The sequence below is a fragment of the Anser brachyrhynchus genome, assembly GCF_964034855.1.
Source record: "Anser brachyrhynchus genome assembly, chromosome: 4".
In the NCBI taxonomy this organism is placed as follows: domain Eukaryota; kingdom Metazoa; phylum Chordata; class Aves; order Anseriformes; family Anatidae; genus Anser; species Anser brachyrhynchus.
Genome location: NC_137698.1, coordinates 21,198,585 through 21,216,082, shown reverse-complemented (window position 1 = coordinate 21,216,082; position 17,498 = coordinate 21,198,585). Strand labels below are relative to the sequence as shown.

At 51.0% G+C, this 17,498-nt stretch overlaps 1 protein-coding gene across 2 annotated transcripts; it reads left to right on the top strand.

The window, feature by feature from the left end:
* The first annotated feature begins 13,626 nt into the window (after positions 1-13,626).
* On the top strand, positions 13,627-15,277 carry HELT (helt bHLH transcription factor). Of its 2 annotated transcripts, none has more exons than XM_080591396.1 (4): positions 13,627-14,002; positions 14,168-14,272; positions 14,395-14,491; positions 14,597-15,277. In XM_080591396.1, exons 1-4 carry the CDS (start codon positions 13,976-13,978, stop codon positions 15,097-15,099), a joined length of 732 nt encoding a protein of 243 aa, XP_080447522.1. In that variant the 5' UTR covers positions 13,627-13,975; the 3' UTR covers positions 15,100-15,277. The 2 variants fall into 2 exon arrangements, with proteins under 2 accessions (XP_080447522.1, XP_080447523.1); XM_080591397.1 differs by having other exon boundaries at positions 13,629-14,002; positions 14,600-15,277.
* Positions 15,278-17,498: the final 2,221 nt, after the last annotated feature.

The following is a 17,498-nucleotide window of genomic DNA, read 5'->3' as shown; positions in this document are numbered from 1 at the left end:
TCGTTATGTTTAGAGAATTTTTAGTGGAAATTTGAGGTAAAAATGCTGCTATTTTATCTAAAAATGCAAAGTTTGCACTGACTCAATCATGATAATATGTATTCAACAACTACTGATTTCAGTGACAGTTTCTTGAGTACCTACTGTAGAAGGTTAAGTATGTAGTTTAAAAGCTAATTTCAAAGCAAGTTAAAAAAAAATAAACAACAAAACAATCTAGAGATCACCACACATTTCTTGCTAGGAGAGTCTCTAGAGGCAAGGCATACATCAAAAGAAATACCTGGTATAAAATTCAGAAATGGCAGTACTTGTAGATATGGCGTTTATATTACATTTTGTTTCTTTCCCCACCAGCAAAGGGGAAAAGAACTACCTGAAGCACAAGAGAAACAAAATAAGGAGGTGTGACAGTAGGTGGATCAATATTATTTTTCAGTGATGTAATGTCAAAATAACCCAGTTTTGCTTTCTGCATAAAGTGCTCTGCCCAACTCAAAGCAATCTATCAGTTTCATAAGCTTCTCCAAGGGGTTAGCCAGTTCCCCATGTTACCAACCCAAAAACATCAGTCCAGCCACAGTTTTTCCCCAGCTCAACTCCTCTAGCATCATTGCACCTCCTTCTTTTCTCCTGTCCTCGCTGGACTGCCCACCAGTTCTAAGCAGAGAGGACAAAAACAAGTCACTCCTGAACCCAGAAAAAGAAACCAGGAGAACCTTCTTGTAGAAGATGTAAACTACACTTTACCTACAAGCCCTGAGTCCCAACAAAAAGGTAGGCCACCAGACAGTAGACTAATTTCTCATAACGGGCAGCCCAAAAGCATTTTGTAGGAGCTTCTGGTTAACTGAGGCAGATGAAGCCAGCTGTGAAATGTTATATGAAAGAATGAAGAGAAATGAGCCCCGTGAAATTGAGACCTGTAATCAATATGGTTTTGACTACAAAAAGAAAGGGGAAACCATCAGAGGATTTGTAAGAGGTGGGAAATGAAGAGCTAGCTTTGAGAAACCCGGTGAACCTCTAACGAGGCATAATTCAGGTCTAGGACAAAAAGGCATTTAGCAAGATGCAACAGGGAGATCCGGAATTAGCCTAGGAGAAAGCTGTGAAACTTTGTTGGCCGAAGACTTGCACTCCACTCACACTGACACAGAGCCACCCCACAGCGTATGACAGTCCCCTCACACAGCCAGCACAGAGGAGAAGCAAAACTAGCAGAAGAAAGCAGATGTTTATCAGGAAGGAGAGAAGTGCCAAAGTCCACAAGAAAGAAGAGAATACTCTGGAAAGATGACCACTGCCAATTTTTTTTTCCATACTTCGTGTGTCAGCATTATTGTGCTCTTAGCACGCCAAGGGGGCCTCCCTCTCCCTCTGCTCCCATGAAAATTGTTGACTTTTTAAATCTCCCAATAGATGGTTTGTGATTTAGACTACAAACTTATATAACACGCAGAACCAAAGAGTGGTGAAGAGCAAAGTCCAGAGCTGAGTTTACATGCCAAACCAAGTCAAATATGTTCTGTTTGGTCTCTCATGAACTGTGAACTACTTTTTTTCAGACAAACCACTCCGGAGCAAACCCTGAAGAAAGTACTCAAAGCTCTAGCAGAGGGTCGTCTGGTCAGCATTTTCTCAGGTGTTGTTACAGACCTAAAGAAGAGCTTGCGGAATTAAAATAGATTTATCTGAAGGCACCAGGAGTCTGATTGAGGCTTGCTAGCTCATGATGCACTAGAAAAGATGAATGGCAATCGTGCAGAACTTGAAATATCGCAATGAAATGCCTCAAGTGGAAAGCAACGCTGATGTAGCCATAGAAAAAAAAGTACCCAAAAGAGACAGTAGAAGAAACACACAGGAAAAGCTATCCAAAGGAATCAGGCATCAGTGCCTTTGTGTGAGAAGAAATGTAGTCTCCTACACACTTGTTAAGAGTAGCCACTCAGGAAAACATAATGTCTCACCTCTGGATCCTGTTTTGAGGGATGCCAGGTACCCCCAGCACTGCATAGGGAGTTCCTTTGATTAACTTGAGGGTCAGGGCTCTGCTAGTCTGGGGGGACACCCGGGGCGAGCCTCAAAGCCGTGATGCCTCAGCTCCTTTTTGAGTGCAGCCCAAAAACCTTGAAGAGGTCAGATAGGGAGAATACAATTTTCTACCAAAAAGATGGCAAAGATTAGGTCAAATAGTGGAAAAAATCAAATTCACTGTTTGTTCCAGACCTAGTATTGCTGCAACAGGCCTGTGTGTGTTGGAAGAGCTTTCCTCATGCTGCGGGAGATACCCTTGATTGTTTGTTTACCAAACTCCACGGTGCATTCAGTGATCAGGTTGTACCACCTTGCACGCACGTGCTTTTCCAAGAACCACAGGAAAACATAGCCCCCTCAGATACAGCTTATTTAGTTGTTCAGCTATTTGCTTATTGAGCTAAGCACTCAACTGCGAAGCATTTCAAACAGATTTAAGAGTACAAACCCGCTGAAACAGAAACAGTCTTAAATGCAGTCTTGTTTAGCAGAGTGCTTAAACAAGTATCTGAGCTTAGTTGACTTTAGCTGTCTAAAAATCCTAAGTTTGTCACAATACTTTTCACTGATACTGAATACTGGCAGGTTGCCTTCAGCCAGCTTATTACAAAATACACTTCTGTGTGTCTGGAGACTAAAATTTACACTGCTAAATAAAGGCACTAGAGCTCCCAAAATAGAACTGGAAAATTAACTTCTCAGGAAAAGAGGGAGAACTGTCTGACCTGAAAAGATGTGTGATTTATGCTATCACAGCCATTGCTGATAAAGCACAATGATTAGGGTGAAATTTAATAGGGACTACAGATGGAGAATTGCTTATTAAGCAATTTACTTCTCCCTTTTAACAGGGTTGGACAATTTCCTACAGCGCTCACTTGAGCTTTCTGTCCAGGGTGTTTAAGGATGGCTCTGCTAATACAGCTTCTTTGAAAGATTATGTCTTACTATAATAGATTTAATCCAGAAAAGCTGGCTGCTTTTCTTCCTAAATTCTCTTTAAATACTTTCCTCTTTCTCACTTTACCTGTTTTTGCCTGAGGCCACACTTCATATCCCCCTCAGGCAGCTGCCTGATAGCACAACAGCAGCAGATAGAAGTGCTGCGAATGGCACAAAAGGTATGAACCGTGGCTTGGTAAATAAAAAGGGCCTCCAATCAGGAATGTCTGTACAAAAGTCATGAATGAAAGCTTTTTCTTCCTTCTTTTCAGGACTCATGCAGCTTCTTTAAAGGAAGGAAAAAAAATAAAAAAAAAAAATATGAATATTTGCATTAACACTGGGTAACTGCCCAAAGACCAGGGGACAAACCTCTCCCACTTAACCACTGCGTTGCAGTCCCCTGAGCAGACTGTGTTCGAAGTTCCCAGGTATGGTTTGTGTGTGCCCCGTGGTGTGACAGCAGGGTGTCCAACCTAGCTAACAGGCTCTGCTGCTTCCAGGGCATGGGCTGCTAAATCCATAGGGCACCCCATAGGTGCACCGCGCCTTGCTGCACCGCACACATTCCCAGGCTTTCAGACCTCTTGGGCAATGAGCTGGCAATTGCTCGCAAGGGACATCAGCACTGGAAGATATTTCTGTGGCTCAGTCAGTCTTTTATGTACCCAGCAGCTGTCGACAGCGATGAAATCTCTTTCTCTGTTACCAAACAGATCCCCAAGACCTACTTTAGGCTTTTGTAACATTCAGCTGGAGACCAGAGCAAATTGATGGCTGCCTGGAAACATTTGCTCAAATTTATCCCTAGTGTAAATTCACTAAGTTGAGGAGAATTACGGCAGTGGTGAATGCAACCTGTTTATTCCATATACGCCTGAAAAGCCACAGCCTTCTTCAGATGGTAGCTGCCTTAGAAAATAAAGTTGCATTATTCCTGGAAAAAAATATTTATTCAATGCAGTTAACAGGAAAAGTTTGTACTGACACATCAGTGCTTTAACTCTGTGTTTAGAAAATCGAGAAGATAAACACGCAAGTGTAAAGCAAAATATTAAATAACCCGAAACTGCCAACGGGTGCAAACAGAGACTTTCAGTGCTTTCAGACGCTAACGTAATGCCCTCTGATGCTAATGGGATGGCTCCAGCGGATTCACTTGGAATATTTCGGAATTAAAAGGCACTGTGATGGTGCAAAAAATTAACTTTTGTTCCAAAAACCCCACCTGAAAAGACAACTGCGGGGCACCCCACCACCACCACTAGCACACAGTGTGCATCGAATCACCCAGCACGGCTGGAAAGGTGCTCAGTGTATCTTTTAAGTGGCTGAGGGCTGGTCACGGGAAAGGACCTCTGTCAACCAGGAGCAAAACACACCTACAGGACTCAGTGCCAGCACAAGGAGCAGAAGGACTTGATCAGCACATTTAGCCTACGCAGCTGCTGCAATGAAAAGCTGGAGTCTCTGTACATCGTGTTAAAAGTGCCCAAGTAACAGAGCTTACAACGCAGGGAGTTACAAAATTGTGGAGGAAAATTACTGCTTCGTAAAAATAGCACAGCTGCAATTTAGCATTAAACAACCCCGTTTCCAATGCCAGCAGGGACAACTGTGCCTATCCAGCTCTCATGTGTACTGTAAAACCACCTCTCCTGCCACGATGGTCAAAAGGTCAGCACAGATTTTTCCTTGATGGTAATATAAAATTAATAGATCAGCACAGCTTTCACACAACCCTGCGAGAAGAAAACTTCCACCACTTCTTGGCTTCAGCCCCTTCCCTCTCCTCATGTTCCCCCCTGTTGCAGCCCAGGCTAGCTGGCATGCATGGGGTGAGCTGCGGGTACAGCACTTTGTGAGATCCCTGTTCACCCTTTTGAATGGCCAAACTGCCAGGTTAGTGGAAATGAGACCTTCCTGCCTCTGCGACTGCCAGCCACACACCAGGTTTTGTTCAACGGTATCTAGCACACACTGAAAATCGTAGCAGCTGGTCATGGAGCATTGCCTCCCATGCCCGGTAATTTTGCTGACATCAGGAGGAAATGGCTGAACAAACTGGCATCCCCACTACCAAGCTATTTTTAGGACCATTCAAGATCCTTTCGGGATATGTGATATTCAGTTTGGAACAATCCTCAAAATCGGGAGTAGCTGTCAACATGGCTCCTACAGAAGTGATTCAGTATATGAAACGCTATCTGCAACATGCTCTCCCCTATCTCACCTCTTTTTCCACCTCTATATATTTACTCTTCCCCTTCCCTCAGCTGGATGGTGAATCACTATCGTCTGCCAGTCTCATGGTCATGAAAAATCATTCGCCATCTATCTATGTTTCCTTGTAAGTCCTATAAATCTGGTCCTTGTAAGTCATCCTCACACCTTTGCAAAGTTTGACCCTATACAGGTCTCTCCAAGATGGTCTTTAAAACAGTTTCTACTCTATAGGAAGCAACCTGATCAGTAGATAAAGTGAATATTTTATCACCCAAGCGTATCTCCAAAAATATCAGTAGATTACACAACACAGACCTCTTGCTGCTGCTGGTTTCCTCCTACATTAGCTGGCAGATGCCAAGAACGCTTGTAACCTTTGCCCTACTTAATTCTGCGGCAAAATGATGAAATATGACCTAAAGGGGATGGTGAGCAGTGTTCACTGACACAGAAACAACAGAAGGAAAGGTGTGACAGACCAGACAGGCTGCACTGCTCGTATGTGTCATGGTCTCATGTTCCTGAGAAAAGAAACCTGGGTTTGTCTGCACAGCTCTGCAGAGAATCGCAGCACATTTTCTCCTAAGCTGCCAAAATACAAGTCAAAGCCGTTAACGATTCAGTGAGTCTTCCAGGATAGAAGTAAAGGTCACTATCTTCCCGTGTGCTTATCGTATAGTCCGATCAGATCAATATACTCCTCGCTTTTGAGATGTTGAATCTGCAGCCATCGCACCTACGGCTGCCTCCAGCCTCTGGTTGTTCACGGTCACTGACGGGCATCACGACCAGATGCTGTGCTTAAGGAGACAGTTTTTCTTAATAGACTGTACTGCATTTAGCCGGGGCAATAAAACAAAAATAGCCATACCCTGGTCTGTTTTAAATTAGATCCCAGTCAGACTGATACGCAAAAAATAAACCAAACCTTCAAGATTGCCCTCTAATGCCACCAGCAGAGCTCTCTTGAGACAGCAGCTGCATCAGCTGAGCATTTAGCATTTAGGAACGTGGGCACTCTGAGGCCAGGGCCTGGGAGATAAAGAGCACACCCTGCTTTTAATTATCAGGCAATTGCTCGTTTTAGTGCAGAGGAAAAAAAAAGGAGGAGGGGGAAGAAATGAGATCTCCAGTTCTACTGACAAGTTCCCAATTAAATCATTATTTTGAACTGAATATTTCATTTCTCAATGATTGACATGCTATAATGCTTCCCCATAGTTGTTGTTGATATTATTATTGTTATTTTGAAAGGAGGGTTACATATATACGATTAAAAGACACTATTTAAAGTGTAGCAAGGTTTTTATATAAGCTGTAAATCAATCAATCAGCTTATTCACAGCAGGATCTATTATTTTGTAAAGAATTGGGAAAGAACCATCTTAGGTGGCAATGTAAATGCCTAACAGGGCACGTCTGGATCATATCGGCTGTATATTTAGAGACGTATCAGCCGGCGTCCACACTAAGGACAGTCCCTACTGTCAGCTAGTGTAAATCTGGAGACGTGACTTGTTGAATCTTGACTTCAGATTCAACATTAAATCAGAACACGGAATTTCAGGGCTGTGATCGTGCACAAAGGTAAATTTAGCAGCTGGATAAGAAAAGAGGAAAAGCCGGTACGAAACCTTGGGGTATCGTGAGATGTGCTGGATCACTAGAGGGCAGTAGCCAACCCCTAATATCCCCAGACCTGATCACAAAACCTCACAACCACTCAAGGAGCTGGCCAGCAACAAGAAACGCGTGTTCATCAGAAGTTTGGAAAGCGGTGTGCTAATGAGGATTACAAAAACCCACCTTTTGCAAAGGGCTTAAACACGAGGACAAGGCTGAGCAGCCTTCCCAGTAAAGGTGCACATATATTGGGACATGTTGTATGCAAAAGAGAAATCTCCCTGTTTGCTATGAATGCTAAAACTCCTCTACATTAAGGCATTTTAAAAGTATGTCTATAGCTGTGCAGAAATTCGTATTTTATATATAAAGGCCAGATATACAATTGCTTCGGTGAAACAATGCCAGAACAGCCTAGAGGAGTTCCCCACCCTCTTCCTAACCCACCCGAGTGGCCCCAAATTCAACACTGCTGAAGCTAAAAGCCATCCAGTGAGGAGAGAGCCCAGAAACAAACACTTCCAGGATAGTAATAATACCTCAAACGCTAGCAATGGCTTATAGCAGTGCAGCCCTGGGGAGCGCTCACAGACTAAACTCAGTTCTGTGCTTCCATACAGGCAGAGGTTTGGCCCCCAGCACATGCAACGTGCACGAGACATCACTGATGTCTTCAGGTCTGTGGAGAAAAGACATTTGGATACGTGGCTCCGATGCTTGGCACTGACAAACACACTTGCCTTCCCATCTTTCTTTTCTGATAGAAAGAATCATGCCTCACTTTCCTTATCCCATCCCCAAACAGGATTTATTTGAAGGCAGGAGGAAGATGTGCACCCCTTCCCAGCCTGGCAGCCTTAGTTTTGAAAATGAACCAGATGAACTGAACCACGTCTGGCACAGCCACACTTTCTGGTGTTCCTGAAAACATCCTGTTTTCATTTAACAGTCCTAACAGAGTTTGGTGTTTTACACTTCTGTTTCGGGGTCCGTGACTGACATACAAGTTTCATAAAAATGACTTACCTGCCCTAGTGGTTATGACACCAGACAAAATGGCCGGAAAATGAAAAATGAACAGAAAACCACAGAAATAACCCTGCTTCTGTTTGTTTATTATTATTGCTGACAATTTTAAGCTCCTGATTTTTCAGTCAACCTAACAGTTTGGGGGCTTGCTCATGAGTCATGAATGCCAGGGTTTCAACATACTCCTGACTTTACCCATTAAGCAGGACTACCTGGGGAAACCTTTGGCTACCTTCTGATGCCCCCACATCAGGGCTACCCAATTCTGACAGAACAATGGCCCTACAGGGTTGGACCAGAGCTCTGCTATCCTCCCTCTGATACCACATAGCAGTGCACTAGGGGAGAACCTAAGAACAGGGTAAGGAGGGCATGGTGCTTACCCCAAATATTTTCACAGCTTCCAGAGGTGGTATTTATATTTCATAGCCGCATTTTACCTGTGTAATGGAAGAGGACTTGCCTGGCTATTGCTAAAGGCATGCATAGAAAAGAAATAATGTTTTTGAGCCAGTATATGTAATCTAACTTCACGCTTGCTTTTGAGAAATGGTTCTTCACCTGGCATCGTGACCTCTGGGATTGCCTTTGGGCCGTGAGTTCACAAACAGGACAGGGCTCTTGGTGGTGTTCGAAGGCAAATAACATTGCTCGGAGAAGGAAAGCCCAAGCTTTGCAGAAGCTGTTTCCTGCAACATACGTTTTCCCAACAGCTAACAGAACTGCGTACCCCAGGCCTCCTTTCCTGGGCGTATCCAGCTCCTCTTTCTTTGAACAAACAAGACATGCGGGATGCTCCATTACTCCAAGCTACAACAGGATTTGATGCTAGCATTCAGAGAAACGTGATGATTCTGCCTTTGACAACAAGAACCACTTGGTAGCCATGAAAAATTGCCAGCAGAAAACCAGCAGCAATGCTGCTGCAAGTCCTTGCCGAGAAGATGTGGCAGACCCCTCAGGAAACCAGAGGCATTGGCCCCTTGACTTCTCAGTGGAGACATTACTTTGGATGCCTTCATGAAGTCTCTCAGATCTTACCTTTATCCTGTTTGCCATAAGCTGATGCTGGAAAAACCTCACAAAAGCCAATTATCAGTGTAACGTGCAAGACCGCTGATGTTTCCTCCCTGTTTCTGCGAAGGCAGGGAGGTGGAGGGACGGCACACATTATTTAGCCTCTTTCTCTGTGTTTCTCCGTACCACGACTGTTATAAGCCCAACATTTGCACTTCAAAAGCAGGGCACAGCCTGTCTGTCCATAACCCAGTCCCAACATCACAAGTCTCTCAGAGTTAGCAACAAGGGCACATGACAGAAATGACTGCCTGGAAGCCACTGGGACAGGGCACAGTGTTTGATTCACTCAACCTCTGTGAAGTTAGAGCAAAGATGGGCTGAACCAAAGGCTTTTGGGTTAGCTTTTGGGTCCAGCTTTTTTGGACCTTTTCGGCTTTGCCAAAAAGAAGTCTATCAAATTCCAAGTCCACACGTAAGGCTCCGTATGAAGGGTTTAAATAATAATAGCATGCCTGAGCTATGGCATCACGAAATTAGTAGAATATGCAGGATTCATAAACCTCTCACAAGGGTCCTCTTTCCCACTTGAGCTAGAAAGAAAGTCATGGCTAGGAGTTATAAAAGACTCTCGAGGGAATTAGGCTCTGAATTCCTATTGAATTAGCATTGTTTACAAAGCAGTCAGAAGTATAATGGTTGCTAATGACTCTTTAATGAGTCAAGTTATAATGCAACATGTGGTGAAGCACAATAAACAGAAAGGCCGCACTTCCTTCCCGTTTATTCCACGGTGCACAGGTGTAGAAGCCCTGGACCTAAATGAGTTACTCTGCTGGGAATAGAGTAAAAGAGCTGAATCTGGTCTGTACCTTGAAAAATTACGTTTCCTTTACACCAAAATAAACTGGGGGTGAATTAGCTCCATCTTCATTGCATCCTCCCTTCAGGCATTTGTACACGTTGATGAGATCCCCCCCGAGCCACCTCTTCTCCAGGCTGAGCAGTCCCAGCTCTCTGAGCCTCTCCTCACACAGAGGTGCCCCAGTCCCTCGATCATCTTGTAGCCCTCCACCGGACTCCTTCCAGTAAGTTTAGGTCTCTCTTGTACGTGGGGGCCCAGAACTGAACCCAGCACTCACATCCCCACAGGTGCAAGACCACCTCAATGCCACTGAAATCGATTTTAGCAGGAACCAGATAGTCACACAGGATCCGTACCCCCACTACCCCTGAGAACTGGAGTGCCTGCTTACAGACATCTTGTTTGTCACCGTTAACATTAGGTGATTCTCTTTAGTTATGAGGATCCTTACCCCAGAATTTCAAAATTAATCCCTGATTTTTAAAAGCACAAGGGAAAGCACAGCACCAAATTCTGTTTTCTAGAGCCGCATGGATTCCGAGAATTGTTTCGCAATATAATGCAACCCTTCTTCATTTTAAATGCACGTAGGGATTAAATCCAGGTAAGAAAAGAGGAAAATGTGCAAAGTCGCCTAAATAACAGGGATGGCACTGGCAGACTGCTCAGGGCACGCCACCTTGCCTCCAGCTCTGCGTGCCAAGTGGCACCGGGGCAACTTTGAGCATCTCCATGCCACTTTGGGGACTTGCCTTGTGCAAACCCCCAGCATACACTGTCTTGGGTTTTGCCACATATATAGAAACATTTGACAGGTAAAGGCTGTGTCAGGTCTTGTGCCAAGGTAAATCAGCTTCTGTAGAGGGGTGTAACAGATATAACTACATCTGGCTTCAATCAGTGGAGTGTTTTTTCCTATATAATTCTGTATGCATTAGCTATACTACGTATAAGTTTGAAATTTTATTTCTGACACAAAAAAGTTGGCAAAGGAGATATTAGAAATTACAGGGATATACGAGAGAATGGCTCCCAAACACTTCTTTCTCCACAGCTCGCTAAATTTCGAGGCACTGATCCCTGCAGGCGCTACACAGCAGTTCTGCCACATGAGGTACGCTGCCAGGTGGCAAGGTGCTGCCAGACAGACTGCCAGCAGGGCCTCTCCGGCACGGTGGTCAGTAGAAGAGTCAACACGTGGAGCCCAGCAGAGACAGCATGAGACCGCAGGCATGGAGATGCCCACCTCTGTCTTCAAAGTGAAGGGGTGGCCGAGGCCAGCTTGCTGAGTGGGGTTTTGGTGTGATGCAAATGACAAAAAATGACACTTTTGTTAAGTCCTCAAGTAAAATGGGACCTTTTCCAAGCGTCTCTCTGCTGTTCCCGTTCTGCTGCCGTGGCCATCCACCGAGCAGCAGTGCTGAGGCTGACATGCAGACTCGGTAAGGCTGAAAAGGTGTGAAATCATGGGAAGTGTGTCCTCATGAATGCAACAGTCCTCTCACTGGTGTTCATATAAACCAGAGTAATCCAAAAGCAAAGCAGATCAGGTTTTACATTTACAAAAGGCTTTTAATCCTGAACAGCACCATGTGCTATGTTGAAATTACACTGCAAACTATACTTGTAGTGAAGGTGTATTGACCTGGCAGTCCCATCTGCCACCGCAAGCACCGAGAGATCTCACCGAGTTCCTACAGCAGGGCTCAAAGACTTGGGGATTTTTTGGATGAAAGGGCCAAAGCGGGGGTGCGAGGCGCTGCCACAAAAAGCCAAGGACAGATGCCTTTCCAGGGGTGCCCAAAGGGCCCCCTCCCACTGAGCCACCGCCGCGGTGCCGCCTCTATCGGGGGGGGCCCCCACCAGCGGCACCTCGCCCCCAGTGGCACCACCCCGGGGGGAGCCGCAGCCGGGACCCCAAATCTCTGCGCACGCCTTTGCCGCAAGGAGGTGGAGTGGGCTCTCGTGGGGATGCAAAACGTTCAAAAATACCCACATAAAATTATTTTTCTTATAAAAACCCTTCTCCTCGCCTCCCTGCGAGTGTAAAAGCCCCGGCCGTGGGAGCTGCCTGCGGCGCACAGCCCGGCCGCAGCCCCGCCGAGCCGCCCCGGTGCGCCCGGCCCCGGGGTCCCGCTGGTGCCCGGTGCCCGGGGCTGCCCGGCGGGGCGGAGCGGGGCCGGCGGCGGCGGCGCGTCCCTCGGGGACATAACCAACCTCCCTGGCGGCGGCAGCAGCCTCGCAGGTGCCTGCAGCTGGCGGTTAACACAGACAGTAAGAGGATCAACTCCATCTCCGGTGGTGGAGAGAGAAAGGAGGGGGAAAAGAAAAAAAAAAAAAAAAAGGAAAAGAAAAAGAAAAAGAAAAAAAAAAGGCAAAAAAAAAAACAAACCAGCCTCCCCCCTCCCCATTTGCCATTCAGGGTTTGGTTAATTTGGATGATAACGGTTGGTGTTTAATCCCATTGTACGGCGCTGAATATGGCGCAAGCTACCCGGCTCCCGGCGGCACAAAGCGGCCGGCGGCACGCCGCGCAGGGCTCCCCGGGCCGGTCCCCGGCCGGCAGCGGGGGGACGACACCGGGAGCCCCCCCCGGGAGCAGCCCCGGAGCCCGGGGGGGCCTGGGGAGGGCTCCGGGGAGGCCGTCGGGGGAGTCCCGGGAGGCGCCGGGCCGGCCCCGGAGGCGCACGGGCGGCCGTGGAGAGGGGCCGGGGGGGCCGGGGCCGCCGGGGCTCCCCCCGGGGCGGCGGCGGCGGGGTCCCGGCGGCGGGGGGGCGGCGGCGGGGGGGGCCCCCCCCGTGGCGTCGGGGCGGCCCCGCCGGGGCGGTCCGGGGCGATTCGGGCCGGGCCGGGCCGTGCCGTGCCGGGGGCTCCGTGCGCTCGGCGGGCGAGGAGCGCGGCCGAGGCGGGCGGAGGGGAGAGGAGGGCGGCGAGGGCTGTGAAAATATGTTTGCGGAAAATAGACAATTGTTGGATTAGACGTATTCAAGTATGAAATAATGCCTTTTTGTGTAAAAAACTGCAGCAATGTGAGCGTACAAAAGTTCCCCTGTGGCAGTTACTTGCTCCCTTTGTGAGCTGTGCGCTCCGGCGTCTCCACTTGGCGCGTTCAGCGCGGAGCCCCCCTTTAAACGCGATTGTTTCTTTCTTTTTAATGACATTTACCGGATCAAAACATGCTGTTAATTCGATCAGAAAGCTTTACCCTCCCTGACAATGCCACAATAATTTCTCCTGAAGTTTGTTAAATTGACCAAAATTAGGCAAATGAATAGGGGGTCTGTAGGCGACCCCGCTCGCAGGTGACACCGCATAATGCACTCTCGGGCCAGCTGCGATCCCCTCTTTATTTGCCCCTCTTTCTTTGACCCGCATTATTAAAATTTAGGCCCAATGAAACTATTCATACTTTTCAATGGGACATTTTCCTATAGGATAATAGGCTACAAATTGAGCCTCTCCAAAGGGGGGAGCGGGGGGGCGGGCCGGCACCACACAGCCGCGCACCACACAAAAAGCCGCGTCGTGTGCCAAAGGCTGCCGAGAGCCTCCCCGGGCCGCCGGGGGGGCCGAGGGAGCGGGGGGGGTCGTGTGCCAGCCCCCGGGCCCACACCTGCCGGGGTGTCCCCGCCGCATAAAGCGGGGGTAAACAAAAAGCCGCGCTGCCATCTCTTATAAAGATGGACCTGTCACCAAGTCGTGTGAGAAAAGCCTGAGAACAAACGGGGCCACTCCGGCTCCGAGGGCTCTCCCTTGAACCGGGCGGAACAGCCTATTAAGGGCTTACTTAATTACTTTAATGACTCTGGACAGGCTTTAAAATGCAGTCAGCGCCGGGGCCGGGGAGGGGCGGGGGTGCCGGGGGGCGGCGGGCGCGGGGAGCGGGCGGCCCCGGCTGGCACACACGATGCGCCCTGCGCCCCGCTCCCCGGCCCGGCCCGGCCCGGCCCCGCGGGGCCATCACGTGCGATGCCGGCTCCACGTGGGGCGACACAGCTGGGCCCCCCCCGGCCGCGGGGCGAGGGGGGAAGGAGGGAGAGGGGGCGAGGGAAGGAGCGTCCCCCCGGCCCTCTCTCTCGCCCCCTTCCACGCTGATCTTTAATGCATACATTCCCCGGCGCGGCTCTCCCTAATCCTATGGGATCAGCGGGCCCGTGAAGGCCCCCCGTCCCCCCCAGGACACGGGGATGGCTTTATAAGGGGCCCGGCGCCGAGGGGCCCGCAGTGCCCACCATGGCCTCCAAGCTCAAGGAGCGGCGGGTGAGCCGCCCTGCGCGCACGGCCGGCCCTGCCCTCCCCCAAAAAATAATAAAGCCGCCCCCCCTCCTAAAAAAATAAATAAATAAATAAGGAAACAAATCCTAAACGCGCCCAGCCGGCGTTTAGGATTTCAGCGGGGCTAACGCGCCCCGTCTGTTTTTGCAGAGGACGCCGGTGTCCCACAAAGTGATCGAGAAGCGGCGGAGGGACCGCATCAACCGCTGCCTCACCGAGCTGGGCAGGACGGTGCCCATGGCCCTGGCCAAGCAGGTAGGCGGTGGCCGGGCCCCGGGGCCTGGCTTGGGGGGCCGTGCCGGGCCGTGCCGGGCCCCGGGGCCGGCCCGTCGGGGCGCGGGGGGAGAGGTGACGGCGCCCTGCCCCGCGTCTTGCAGAGCTCGGGGAAGCTGGAGAAGGCGGAGATCCTGGAGATGACGGTGCAGTACCTGCGGGCCCTGCACTCGGCCGACTTCCCCCGCGGCCGGGAGAAGGGTAGGTAGGCGGGCGGCCCCTGCCCGCCGCCCCCTGCCCCCCCCCCCCCCCCACCCGGCGGCGGCGGCCGGGCGCTGAGGAGCCGCGCTCCGCTGTGCCTTCCAGCAGAGCTGCTGGCCGAGTTCGCCAACTACTTCCACTACGGCTACCACGAGTGCATGAAGAACCTGGTGCACTACCTGACCACGGTGGAGAGGATGGAGACCAAGGACACCAAGTACGCCCGCATCCTCGCCTTCCTCCAGTCCCAGGCGCGCTTCGTGGCCGAGCCCCTGCTGGCCTCGCTGGGCTCCCCCCCGGAGCCGGAGCTCCCCTTCCAGCTGCACCCCGCTCCCGACCGCCCCACGGGGCTCGGCCCCACCGACACCCCGCTGCCGGCCCCCCACGGCCCGGGGGGGCCCTTCCCGTGGCCCGGCGCCCCCCGCAGCCCCCCGCTGCCCTTCCACCCGCTCCCCGCCGCCGCCTCCCCCCTGGGCGGCCCCGGGCAGCAGCGCGGCGCCTTCCTCTCCCCGGTGCCGGGGCTGGAGCGCCGCTACCTCAACCTGCTCGGCCATTCCCACCCCAACGCCTTCGGGCTGCCCCCCGGCCAGCCCCCCGCCGTGCTATAGGGGCTCGGCCCCGGCGGACTCCTATTTATGGCCGCGGACGGGGCAGGACGGGGACCGCGATGGGAGCGGGGACAGGGACGAGCCCCCGGGGTCCCCCCGCGCCCCGCCCGCTCCTCCGCCGCCCCCCGGCGCGGCGCCTGTACCAGCGATGCCTTGCAATAAACCTGTGTGGCCGCGGCCCCTTCTTGTCTCCGGGAGGGGGCTTCGGGGGTGCGGGGTGGGCTGGGGGAGGCTGGGGGCGTCCGCTCCGTGCCCCCCGAAAGGCAAAAACGGGAGCGCAGAGGGAGGCGGGGGGCACGGCCCGGCCCCGACGGCGCCATCGGGGGCGGCGGGAGGATGGAAAGGGTACCGGGGGCGTCCTCAGGGGGGAGCATTTGGGGTCTCCCGAGAAGCACCGCCGCCCCCCCGCATCTTACCAGCGGTTTATCTGCTCGCTCAAGGTGGGAGAAAGGGACGGGGCGGGCCCGGGTGCGGAGCGCCGGGGATGGAGGCAAGGAGTGCCCCCGGAGCCACAGGGTCCCCGGGGGGGGAGACCCCAGGTGCCCCCCAGCCCGGGGAGGGGGCGGAGGGGAGGTCCCGGGACTTGGGTAAGGGGCTTCGAGCAAAAGGGCCCGGCGCTGTGCTCGGAGGCGTGCAGGGAGGTCCCGAGCGCACCGGGTCGCTGTGCGGGTACAGGGCAAGCTGCCGGCTCGGGCTGCTGGGAGAAGGGTCCCGGGGGTCGGGCAGAGAGGGGGGAAACCTCCCTCCCTCCGACGGCTTTGGGATCGGGAGCACGGGCACCCAAAGGCAAAGCCACCCCGTGCTGGCGCCTGCAGGAGGACACGGGCCCACTGCTCCTCTTGGCCAGCGCTGGATGCAGGACACGAAGAAAATCCTACACGATTTTTATTCTGTGAGCATTAAGCTATTGTCTCCCCCCCCCTCCCCACACACACACACACTTCGGCACTGAAGCATTAAAGATATAGTGTTTCCCTGGAAATATAAATTATTAATATATTCAGCATTTTGGTCACTGTTAACCAAATTAGACAAAACTTCCCTTTGCTAAGTAGATTTTCTCTCTGGGATTAGCAGAGGGCCACCACGGTCAAAACTGCGGTCATTTACATATAATTTTGCAAACTTGCACTGGTCCATGACAGTCTTTGTATCTCGAATGTTGCTATTCTGGATTTTTTTTTTTGTCCTTTTCGTTTTCATTTAGCTGTGGAGGATAAACCCCGCTCTGGCTTGACAATGACTTTGGGATAAAAGTCCCCCACACGCCCGCTGCCTCCCCCGCCGCCTATGGGCTTCCGTCGGGCCCTGAGCTTGCCCCCGGGCCCCGCAGCCCCTGGCTTTTGCCCCACAGGTATTTGGGCTCTGCAGCAGGGCACAGAGCTCACCCAGATGGACATCCCCTGCCCCAAGTCTGCACTGGGCCTGCCCTGCCTGGCCACCACCCCATGGCACTGTGCGGTGCTTTGGTAGTGGCCTTTTTTTTTTTTTTAATTCTAATAATTTTTAGTGTTTCCATGCCAGGAGGTCATAGCTATTTTGGGGGGATTGCTGGGGAGCTGGATGCAGTGCCACACCTAGGCTGGTAGCGCTGCTGGCACTACCACTTGCTGGCGGAGCTTTGTGCCCCAAAATAAACTGCCCCAAAATACAAGCTTCTCTGTTACGCACCTGCCTGGATAAAAATGCTGCTGGTGAATCCCTTGCTGTCATTTCCTGTCCCTTTCCTTCTGCTGGCATCTTTCTGCTTCTTAGGCCTTCGTGCCCCTTCTGCCTCGTTTTGCCTTGCCTGCCTTCCCCATGCCTCTCGTGCCCCCATTGCCTCCTCTGCCCCTTACCCGAAATCCCACTGTCACACACCTCCAAGTCCTCTCTATACCACAGGTCTGTCACCCCTGAAAACAGTTGCACAGCAGTCACATCTTGGTAGGCTTTTTCCCCTTTTTCTGGAAATTTGTGTTAAAAGCTCACTAATTTATCATAAGGGTTTGTTCATTTGAGCTAGCCTGGAAGTAAAACACCATCAAATAGATCGAAGCCTGCGCCCAAACTCTCTACCCCAAAAAATTTGCATTCCAAACAGGCAACAGGAGACCACTGGCAAGAAGCATTCGTTGTCACGCTTACTACTCCAACATCAGGAACAGATCTATAAGCTTCAACCGAACTCCTGTGTCCATCCCCTCACATCATCAGATTTATTTCTAGCAAACCTGCCAACAGGCTGTGTAAAGGGCTCGGGAACAAAGGCTGGCCTGGGGAAAGGACACCAGGAAAACATAATTGTGGCAAGATGTATAAAAAACACATTTATAGGTTAAAGCTCTGATAGCTACCCACATGTGGTGCTGCACCCAGAGTGGCATGTTAAAACTAATTTTAAAAGGTGAGAGAGAGCA

Excerpts from the sequence above, each read along its gene's own strand:
- HELT (XM_080591396.1), top strand. The coding sequence starts at position 13,976 with ATGGCCTCCAAGCTCAAGGAGCGGCGG. Across the intron at positions 14,273-14,394 it reads CCATGGCCCTGGCCAAGCAG|AGCTCGGGGAAGCTGGAGAA; the intron begins GTAGGCGGTGGC and ends CGCGTCTTGCAG. Across the intron at positions 14,492-14,596 it reads CCCCCGCGGCCGGGAGAAGG|CAGAGCTGCTGGCCGAGTTC; the intron begins GTAGGTAGGCGG and ends TGTGCCTTCCAG.